Source organism: Oreochromis niloticus, linkage group LG13, assembly GCF_001858045.2.
Source record: "Oreochromis niloticus isolate F11D_XX linkage group LG13, O_niloticus_UMD_NMBU, whole genome shotgun sequence".
Lineage (NCBI taxonomy): Eukaryota > Metazoa > Chordata > Actinopteri > Cichliformes > Cichlidae > Oreochromis > Oreochromis niloticus.
Genome location: NC_031978.2, coordinates 30,884,929 through 30,896,130, shown reverse-complemented (window position 1 = coordinate 30,896,130; position 11,202 = coordinate 30,884,929). Strand labels below are relative to the sequence as shown.

Below are 11,202 nucleotides of genomic sequence, written 5' to 3'. Positions count from 1 at the left end.
CTTCAGGAACAATTTCCAGCTTTCTGAACATCTATTAAAGTTTTTTCTTGGGACACTGGCTGCTTTGCAATGTTTTGTTTTTTTCTCAACAGGATCTCAGCTTTATTGTGAAAGGTTTATGTGGGAAATAAACAAGCGGACGGCGGAGCCACATGATGGTTTTACCATCGTTGTTGCTAATGACAACGAGTAAAAACAGTCGTTTGTCCGTCCATAGTGTGGTTATATTAAATATAAGAGAAAGAGAGAACTTTAAGAAATGAATATAGCCACTACAGTGACCATCAAAACCATGAAAAAATGCCGCTGTTAACAGTTTATTTTGCGACACCACAAAACAAACGATAGCGTAAAATGAAACAATAGACGTTTTATATCATCTTCCGATATATATCGTTATATCGAACAGCCCTAATTGAACGAGTGTCCACTGGCCTGACGAGTTACTCTGCTGTGTTGTGCCATGGTGATGATTGAGCATGCATCAAGACACCTGAAAGGTGGGTTTAAGAATTTCTCACTGTACTCTGTGTGTGTGTGTGTGTGTGTGTGTGTGTGTACACATAGATGTATGGACAGACTGTATACGAACCTGCAGGATCTGTTGAATGATGGCAGGCAAAGAAATAAAGCTGCTCATAGCGTTGAGAACCTTCATTGTGAGCTCCTTCAGCACTAAGACATTTACAGACATTATGAATTAGCTGCACCAAGAACTGATTCAATAAAACAAACAATAACAAAAAAACGTATGTACAACTTTCTCTCTGCATCACCAAATTCTTTTGTCTTTTTTACAGGATGAGCAATTAAATCACTGCTCAAATGCTCTGTAGTGCACACACTCACTGCTCAAAGGTCCTTCTGTAGTTCACATCAGCTCCACACAGTGAGCTAGGACTTCAGTGCTGAGGACTACAGTTACAGCATGTTCACTACACTGCTCACACCCCCAGACATTCTTACTGAATAAACTCAGACATAGTTATGGACTATGTCTGAATTAGGGTCACTGCAAAAGCTCAAAGTCATACCAAGTATATTTGTCTAATTTCTAGTCAAAGTATCTCATCACACTTAAAATAAGACACAATCAGCTACAGAGTAACATTTCAGTGAGATATAGGCACTTGTTTTGAGACAGTGCATCTTGGATCTGGAGGATTTTCACTTGTTCCATTGGCACATTTTTTTCACTTAATACGAGATATTTTTGCTTGAAATAAGTGAAAAAATCTGCCAATAGAACAAGTGACATTTTTCTGTGCCTTTAGCCTAACATTGGTGCACTCACACTCCAATGGATACATCAGGTACAACTCAGGATTCAGTATCTTGCCTAAGCTCTGGCATGCAGGATCAAACCATCAATGTTCAGAACAGGAGATGGTTCACGTTATCTCCTGAGCTATGCTAACGTGACCCATTGGTCACTGCTGAACCCTTGCTAGACTGAGAGCGGGCAGAAAGGAAAATGGGAAGGAGGTAAGTGCTCAGCATCAGTAGCTTTTTATACTTTAACAAAATGAGTTTAATTAACAAAAAGTCAAAATCAGATGAAGAGGAAGCACTGTCACAGTCAGCAACACAGGGAGGCATCTTTGTTTACATGTGTAGTGATGCATGCAAACTGTTACCGTCAGAGGTGTGTTTAGCATTGAGCCCCTTTACTTGTTTCTGAGATGCCATCATTGTGTCCAGAAGTGGAAACCAGAGAACCTGTGAGGTAAGGAGAAAACATAATAACTAGCAATGTCAGCTCTCAACTGCAAACATACCCACACACAGCACCCACCTCTCTCTGTTTCTGGTCAAGGCCCTGACAACTTCGATGACAGAAGACAATGATGTCATTCACAGATTCCTTTAATTTCATCAGCATCGATTCGGCTCTTACAGCCTCGTCCTCGTCACATCTCCTGTCCTTTGCTCCTCTGTCACTCTCAGCAGTAAGAGCACACAGTGTTTCCTTCAGTGTCTGCACAGAAAGCAAAAAAGCTTTTTGTGACAAGAACTACATCCATAAGACAGCAGCAGTAACAAGTATAACAACTTGGTCTTTCAGTATTTTGAAAATATGTTGATTCTGTAACCTTTACTTCACAAATAAAAATAATGTCTGTGTAAACACCTATATACCACTCACAGGTTACTTTGTTATGTACACCGTGTTCATCTGCTTTTCAGTGAGAGTATTGAATCAGCCAATCACACAGCAGCAACTAAGTGCATTTAGGTCAAGCCAAGCTGCTGAAGTTCAAAGTGAAACTGGGAAGATTTGGGTGAAAAGTGACTTTGAACATGGTCGTTGGTGACAGGCAGGCTGATTGATCGGCTTGGATTTGTCACAAAACCATCTTGTAGGGTTTACAGAGACCAGTATGAAAAAGAAACTACCCAGTGAGCAATCCTCTGAGCAACAAAGCCTCGTTAATGCTAGCAGTCTGAGGAGAACAGGTATTCTGTATCGAGCTGATACGAAGGGAACAGTAGCTCAGATAACCACTCATTAAAGCCAGTTATTCTCAAAGGGCTACAGCAGGAGCAGATTACACCACGTACCACCTCAGCTAACAACAGCAAACTGAGGCAACACTTATCACAACAGAAGCCAGGAAACACTAATTTGATGAGCCTCAGTTTCTACAGCAACATTCAGATAGGAAGATCAGAATTTGACATAAACATGGATCCATCCAGCCTTGTGTGTAGCACACTTTAGGTCTTTAGTACCAGTTAAGCTAGGGCTGTGCAACATGACCAAAATCTCAGATCCCGATATGAGACAGTTCTCATCCCGAGAACAATATAAATCACAAAATAGTGCTTTTTCTGTCAGTTCTGTGACTCTCGGGTAACTCAACTTGTGTGAAGTGTTTCCAGCTGGGTGTCGTGTACCTGGAGTCAAGTGTTTTATCGAAGCATGAAACTATACATTTCTAGACATAAGTTGTAACAGCCGCCGTTTTCTTTGTATTTATCACACGGCGAGCTGCGGGGAAAAACCTGTTCTAACGTTTGAGTCTGAGGTTTATTTGGAGCTCCTGACGGCTCTTTTTTTGCTTCTCGTTCGTAAACTCTCTCCACACTCTGTCACATGACTCTTGCGGTTGAAGAGGGTTGTCATGTTTGATCTGAGGTGGGGACCAGTTTGCGTAATAAGAGGACCTTTGGGATGGTGTGAAATGTGAAGATCAATGAAAATCTCTGATGAATGTTTCAGCACCTTGATGCCACCAAGAACTAAAACAGCTGTGATGTCAAAAGGATGTGAAACCTGACAACCTAACGAAGTGGCCAGTAAGGCAGTGAGGTCATTGCTTGTTTTCTTGAGTTAATCTGGTAAAAAGTTAACGATTAGAGCATAAATATTGTAGAGTCTTTACCTTACAATTATAAGTGCCTTGAGGTGATTGCTATTATGAAGTGGTGCTATATAAAATCAGCTGAATTGGTATTTTGATGTTATGTCGTTACCTCTAATAAGACAGCAAATGCTCCATGAACATCTCCTTTGGTCTCCAGCAGGTAGGCTGTAGCTTCATTGCAGTGGTGCTTCTGAGTTATCTAGAGATAAAAACACTGAATGTTTAACACGTCCCCTCAGTCTGGCTGCAGGATGCTGTAAGGAAATGAGGTGTTGTTTTTCTGCCATTTTTATTATTTTTACTTTACCATTTCCAGTTTTATTATTTTGTTATTGCTATTGCATCATAATCATATAACAAGCATTTGCATTGACGCATTTATTGAAGTTATTGATGTTACCTTAAAGTTTGTATTAATTTCATGTTAACCTTTATTTACAGGTGCCAGTATAATCATATGATAATCTGTCATTGCAGGTGCACCTATGATCATTTTTTATACACATTGCATTTTTGTGCCTTTAAATTAGTTGTGCCTCAAGAAGTCGTCTCTTGAGGGTTACAAGCTTTTGGTTAGCGCTATGATTAGCCAATCTACTGTGAGGATGACATGAGTTATTGAAGGATTGCACACGCTTACAATACATTTGTATTCTGTTCTTCTTTATCATTTTTATTCATGTATACCTTTTATTAAGTTTTAAGTAGTGGTATTAGATTGAAACATTTGTTTAATACATTTTACATATAAGTCAAGATCATCACACACAGGATGGCCTCAGCCTGGTTACATAAGCAGAGAGGTCAAATAAGGTGCAAAGCGAGGGTAACACATGCACACCCATACATGCACAGACATACACACCCACATACAGAGTTCATTTTTGTAAGGGAAAGTTTAAGCATGTTTTGCTAGGGTTGCAGTTTTTATGTCAGTGTAGGTGACGGTTTGATGCAAGTACAGGATGTCTAACAATGGATTGGATTTCATATAGCGCTTTTCAAGGCACCCAAAGCGCTCTACAATGCCGTTATTCATTCACGCACACATTCACACACTGGTGGAGGCAGCTACGGTTGTAGCCACAGCTGCCCTGGGGCAGACTGACAGAGGCGAGGCTGCCATATCGTGCCATCGGCCCCTCTGGCCAACACCAGTAGGCGGTAGGGTAAAGTGTCTTGCCCAAGGACACAACGACCAGGACAGAAAGGCCGGGGATCGAACCGGCGACCATCCGGTTACAGGTGCGCTTCCCAACCCCCTGAGCCACGGTCGCCCCTAACAGCTATGTCAGAGCTGTGGGTGCAGGGACTGCACCTGGAAGAAGATGGAAGCAACTGTTCTTTTAAAATGTGTCAAAAGTTAACTGAGGGTTTGTGGTTTTGATTTGACGTATGTTTGTATTGTGTTTATTTGACGCTTGAGGGGGCGTTCTAATACCCCGATGCATAAAACTGTATTCTGAAGTTTCGGAGACGAGATTTTGATGTTGTCTGCGTACAGGGTCAGCTCATTCTCCCATGCGTGTTCATTAAAATCATTGTTTGACTTCACCTCTTGGACCAGTGTGGTTACTTGCATCTCCTCCTGCATCTCTTCCCAAAGTTTTGAACCTTAACAATGCTTGTCTGTGCAGTCACGACTATCATGCTGCTTTATTCTTTCCATAATCTGCTTTCCACTGAGCTGCTCCAACTTGCTGTGTTTATGATTGACACTCAGTGTGTAGATCATCCTTACACGCTGTTCATTTTTTTATATTTCAGAAGACTCATTTAAGACTTGTGAATTTAAATTTACACTTAAAAAAAGTGTTAAACTGTAGGCTGTATTTAAAGTGTTCATCCTGTCTCAAAGTAACAATTTAAACATTACAGCTGCACAGCAATCCCTTATTCTTAAAATGAGGTTAGTTAGGTGTGCTGTGAGGGTTTGGGTCGAGTGGATCTGTAGATACTTAAAAGGCTCCAGTAAATCCTCTAAAAAAAGCAGCTTGAAGGCAAATAAAGCAATGAAAGATTACAAAAACCCTTTAATCTTCTTCACACCTGAAGAACTGAAACCCACTGAGTTATCTCAACGACGAGGACCCCACAGCTTCTATCACAGCAGACATCAGACAGAACTCTGAGGGATCATCATAAAGTGTAGAAACTTTAAGCAGCCACTTATCGAGTTATGTTCACGTCATTCATGTGCACATCTAAACTTGGCTTACAGAACTCTTCCTGAATGAGGCACACGTAGCACTCGCTCTACTTTGATTCAAGGCTACAAATAGAAACATCATAGTAGAAAAAAAGAGAGACCTTGTTTGTTCCATAAGAATAAAACATTGTCATAATAGTGCTCCTCATCACTGAAGTAGATGTTTCTATGAAAGAGTTGCATTTATCTGTCCAGTTCATTTCAAATAAGATAGACAGAGTATACTTTTAGACACTGTTAGTTTTCTAATATTGGAAGCACTCAGTTTAGTTATTTTTTCCAAACATTTTGGGTTATTATCTGGAATGAACCCTTAAGATATTAGGTTGGACCTATTTCTTATTCCATTCTGACACCAGCATAAACTACAACTTCTGCAACACAGTAATGCCCCACTCAAAGGTTGTAGAAAGGTTTGGTCCATCACTGCCTTTGTACAGAGAAAGTTGAGAAATCGTGCATCTGGGTCCTGAGCAGAAAACCAACATCCACACAGCTCATAGCTCTGGCTACCACACAACAGAACTGCACCAGAGAACCACAGGCCGAGGGAAGAAATAACCCGTCCTCCCAAAGAAGTAGTTAATAATTAGAGAGTTAATGGAGAAGCCATTCGACCGTGTCCCTCAGAGTGTTCTGTGGGAGGTGCTCCGGGAATATCGGGTGTGGGCCGTTGTTACGAGCCACATAGTCGTTACACAGCCGTTGTAACAGCTTGGCTCGCACTGCCGACAACAAGTCCGACTCATTCTCAGGGTGTGTTGGACAGAATTTCTAGCCACAGCCAAGTAGTAGAAGGTTTCCACTGGTGGTCTCAGAATTGTGTCCCTGCTTTGCGCAGACGATGTGTTTCTGTTGGCTTCATCAAGTAGTGGCTTCCAGCTCACTCTGGAGCGGTTTGCTGAGTGTCCCCATAGTTCTTGTGGTGAAAAAAAATGGGCCTATTCTGTGCTGATTACTGCAAGGTGAACGAGGTCTCGCAGTTTGACGGATCCCGCGCCATGGGTCGAAGATTTTTCTTATACAACACTCTCTGACCTCTGGCACAGAGACTGAATATTTAACAGTGTTTCCTGAAAACCCTCCTTTGTCCGATCATTTCTTAATAACTTTTAAATTAACAATAATGGATTACACAGCAGTGGGGAATACATTTCATTACTGTAGATGTCTTTCTGTAAGTGCAGTAACTAAGTTTCAGGATTTAATTCCTCCACCTTCTTCAGTGCCATGTGCCAACAAAGTGCTCCTGCAGAATTCACTTATTAACAGTGTTACATCCTTACTGCATACGATGCTTCATACTGTAGCTCCTCTGAAACAAAAAATCAGAAGTATTTGACTCCCTGGTATGACTCTCAAACATGCACCTGAGAGGTAATGGTGTTTCACTAATTTAGCTGTCGCTGTACAGAAAAGTAAAGTACGGCAGCTTACTATTCATCACTAACTGACTCACAGGTTTCTTTGTAACACAAAAAGTTCTGTTGTCAAACAGATAACTGATCACTTGCATAGAAATAGTTGGTTTGAAGAGTTTCAGGACTCCAGTTAGTGAAGGATATAAATGAACTTGTCCCCGGTAAGGTCTCATGCAAATTGGTCCGGCATGAGAAGAGATTCCGACTCCACAACAAGCGATAAATGAGGGTCCAGTGTTCCCTGCTGGGACAGAGGATTCTACCATGGAGCCAGGCCCAGGGTAGAGCCTCAAAGGTGAGTGTCTGGTGGTTGGACATTGGACTGGCCGGGATCAACTGGAACAGCTATGTGGCTCCATCCTTCTGTGGGTTCACCACCCACCGGTGATGGAGTGAGAGTATGCCGAATTGGGATCAGCTGGATCCAAGGCAAAGGTCCAGACCTCTGGAATAAAATTTAAAATCCATCTCCTCACAGACAAGATCTTGAAGAATCTCATCTTAAATACCTCATAGTACAGTATCACAGAGCACAACAGAGCACTTTGCTCTCAGATTGCTAGTTTACTTGTGGTTCCTACGATATTTAAAGTAGAACAGGAGGCAGAGCCTTCAGCTTTCAGGACATTCTGTGGAACCAGCTCCCAGTTCAGATTCTTTTAAGATTAGGCTTAAAACTACTTTTTGCTAAAGCATATAGTTAGGGCTGGATCAGGTGACCCTGAACCCTCCTATTACACTGTGATAGGCTGAGAATGCTGGGGGCTTCCCACGATGCACTGACTGTTTTTTCTTCATTCACATTTTTCACTTCCTATATATTTATAAGTGTTAATAAACATAAAGGAACATGTGTTCATGTGTTTGCCGTGTGTGCAGTCCTAGGACGGGCTAAGATACTTCCAGGCCTCTGGTACAGACACACATACACCCCCCCAGGCATCACAGCTACATAAACTATGTTCTACCCAGACGCACTCAAGATTACTCCATACATTAACTAATGCAGCTGTTTAATAATTTGGTTTTTAACTTTTGTACACAAAAACATGCAAAGAAGAATTATAATAGACAGTACTTGTATTGCTTCTTCTAGTCTGTAGTGCTGGGAGGTGTGGAGAAAGCTCAGAAGCTGGTCTGGGGCAAAGCGGCACATTAAATCCAGCAGAAGCTCATGGAGGTCACCTTCTTGAGGTAAGATGGACCCTGAATGAGGGCCTTCCCTGAGAAGAGCAGAAGTGATCACATAAGGAAGAGAAGAAGAACATTAATTAGGATGAGAGAGAGAAATGCAGAAGGATTGATTAAACTTTGTGCATCTGCGAGTCCGCTGGCTTCTGCTCATGTCCAAGTGATTTTCATTGTCATTATCAGACGGTGAGCACAAGGGTCCCCACAAAGCTCTGTGCAAACATTTGCGTGCCTCCCAATCTTTTCTGACGACTCAATCACCGCTGGACAAATTACATGGCACCAACTATGCACCTGAGGTGGAGGATTTAAACTGGAGTTCAAAGAAGTATAACAGCAAAACTACCTGACAATAACATCTCCGGCTGTGTCTGCAAGAGAGCATAATCAAAGCTTAAAACAGCAGATGGTAAAACGCACACCGTACCTCGACTCCAAGAGGCAGTTGAGGAAATTGAAAAGCAGCTGATCATCCTTGAGAGAGAGAGAGAAGTATAATATTTTACATAATCACTCAAAAAAATAGGGGAATATCAGAGTATAAAGCACCAATATGTCTTATTAGAAGGCAGCGTCTATGCATTTAACCTGCTTTGATGGTAAACGGACCGACTATATAGCGCTTTTACTCTCCTGGAGCACTCAGAGCACTTTCTACAACAGGCCTCATCCAACATTCACACACATCGGAGAGCGACTCGGGGTTAGTACCTTGCCCAGGGATATTTGGCATGCTGACCAGAGCAGCCAGGGATGGAACCACCAACCTACCGATGTGATGGAGACCACTGCTTTCTCTTTGTCGCTGCTGAATGATCTTTTTTCTAGTTTTGCTTTTCTAGTGTCGATGTCAAAAGATTGTATCACAGGTTACAGGTAGTCCAGCTCCTCCAGGATGCCACGTTCACACAGGTTTGCTCAAGAGTGAGGAAGACATGAGAGGAGACGAGCTGCTGACAAGAGCCCAACAGAGCTCTAGATGGGGATCAAACCAGAAACAGGACTAGTATCTGTTCCTTTGTGTGAGCAGGAACAGGAAGAGCACTGCCAGAGCTCACTGTGACACAACCTTTACATAATCACTGTCTAGCAATCCTCCAAGAACTGGGCCCCTCTTCAGTTTCAATAGGAATCAAACTATCTGAGTCAGAATCCTCTGATAAGAGCTCCGGCAACGGCTCTGAAAGAGGGACTAAGATTAGACGACTTAAAGCCCAACATTATGACTTAAGAGAAAAAATAAATGAACTGAAACTGGGAGGCTGTAGCTCACGAGTTAGCGCATCTACTAATTCTAAGGTTGCTGGTTTGATCCCTGGCTGCTCGAGTCTGTATCTGTGGACAAGACACTGAACCCAAAGCTGCAATTCACTGATCAGAGTGTGAATGTTAGATAAAAAGCAGTTAATGAGAGAAAAACATGCATGTGTGAACGAGGCATGCTGCATGAAGTAGAAAAGTGCGACATAAAAACTATTTACTATTGTAAATAATATACTATACTATTTACAGCCCTTTGAAAAATGCACAATATATGTATTTTATCTGATATACGACAAAACTGTTTAACTCCTCTCTGGAGGGGAGAGGGAGGGGAAACAGGAGGACAAAGGAGGGGGGACAACTAAGCTGTAGTGCCTCTTCACTTCACTGTGCAATACTTTTGTTAATAGTCAACGGTGCAATAGACTTCAATACTTGAAATGTGCAATTCACTTGTATTCTTATTCCTATTTATTCTATTTATCCCTTTCGTATATTTTATTTATATATGTGTATATATATAATATTCTGCTCACGCTCTGTAACTTCTGTCGGTGCTGTGCTTTTGGAAACCGAATTTCCCAGAGGAACCCACCCGAGGGATTAATAAAGTTTTATCTTATCTTACCTTATCTCTTATCTTCTTAAAAGAAGGAGGCAAAAATTTGAACAGCAGGTTTTAATATTTCTAAATCCATTTGTGCTGTTCGAGGCTTCGTTTAGGTTTCATAGACTAAAAAGATATGATATCAATATTTATGTTGACCTTACCTGAAGCTCAGAGATGATTTGCTGCACCTCGGTGGTGAAATGAAACAGCACTAAGTCAGCTGATTTGCTGGGGTCAAGGGTCACCACGTCCTGTGAAGGTATGTTACAAAATGTTGCAAAATCACCTACAAATTTATTGTTGGTCAGATAATTTCATACTTCATTCATGCCCCTGAACTTGCAAATACAGAAATGTGGAAAAAAACTAAAAATAGCCACCAGTGGCAAACGAATTCAAGCAGACTGCAAATGCTGCAACTATTTTTTAATTAGTTTTAAATCTATAATTCATCACAGAATATTTCAAATTTATTGATCGTGATGAGATCGAAGTTCAGACTGTGTGAGAATTACAGCTATGTTTACACATAGACTCCATCGTACCACATCGTCTGTCAAACGTGATGGAGGCGATGTTATTGTATGAGCATGTGTGGCTGTCACCTGATGATGTGACTGCTGACAGAAGCATCAGGATAAACTGTGACGTGTACAGAGCGCTCCGTAAAACTGATCAGACAGCAGCTCTGAGTGTAGACCGAAAATAACCAAAGAAAACTGCAAAAACAACCCGAGAGATCCTCAAGGCAAGAAAACAGATTCTTCATTCATCTAATCGTGATCCAACACAGCAGCTTCTCACTTACTGAAGTCAGAGTGAAAAAGTTGTTATATACTAAGATATAGCTTTCTTTCTCCAGTGGCATATCTATGCTTAACCCATGGCCCCTACATGTAAGGGAAGTGCAGGCATGGAGAACCTCCCAAACTCAGACAGCGTCCTGTTTCCCTTCTGTGAACAGATAAGACTTCATTATCATATCTACTACATATATCTTGTGTTTGAGCTGTGGAGGGTGACTGGATTTCTGCCTGGCAACAGGGTAATAAAGATGTGGCAGGAAACTATACAAGTAGGGTCTGCTTCCTGCTCTGTGTGGACTGAAATCATTTCTGCAAGAATAAAACTAACAAAGAC

The 11,202-nt window shown here is 41.5% G+C and overlaps 1 protein-coding gene across 6 annotated transcripts in view; it reads right to left on the bottom strand.

Annotated features, from left to right (window-relative positions):
* Positions 1-11,202, bottom strand: part of vps8 (VPS8 subunit of CORVET complex) — an 85,916-nt gene that overhangs the window by 9,733 nt on the left and 64,981 nt on the right. For 3 of the 6 annotated variants that reach the window (XM_005461432.4, XM_005461433.4, XM_019366341.2), the window contains 8 exons: positions 10,224-10,313; positions 10,081-10,092; positions 8,617-8,663; positions 8,077-8,221; positions 3,478-3,567; positions 1,796-1,978; positions 1,638-1,719; positions 593-675 (listed from right to left, as the gene is read on the bottom strand). In XM_005461432.4, coding sequence (XP_005461489.1) covers positions 593-675; positions 1,638-1,719; positions 1,796-1,978; positions 3,478-3,567; positions 8,077-8,221; positions 8,617-8,663; positions 10,081-10,092; positions 10,224-10,313 — 732 coding nt within the window. The remainder of the gene's footprint in view (positions 1-592; positions 676-1,637; positions 1,720-1,795; positions 1,979-3,477; positions 3,568-8,076; positions 8,222-8,616; positions 8,664-10,080; positions 10,093-10,223; positions 10,314-11,202) is intronic. The other 3 variants (XM_005461434.4, XM_003456680.5, XM_013265012.3) reach the window with 1 other exon arrangement.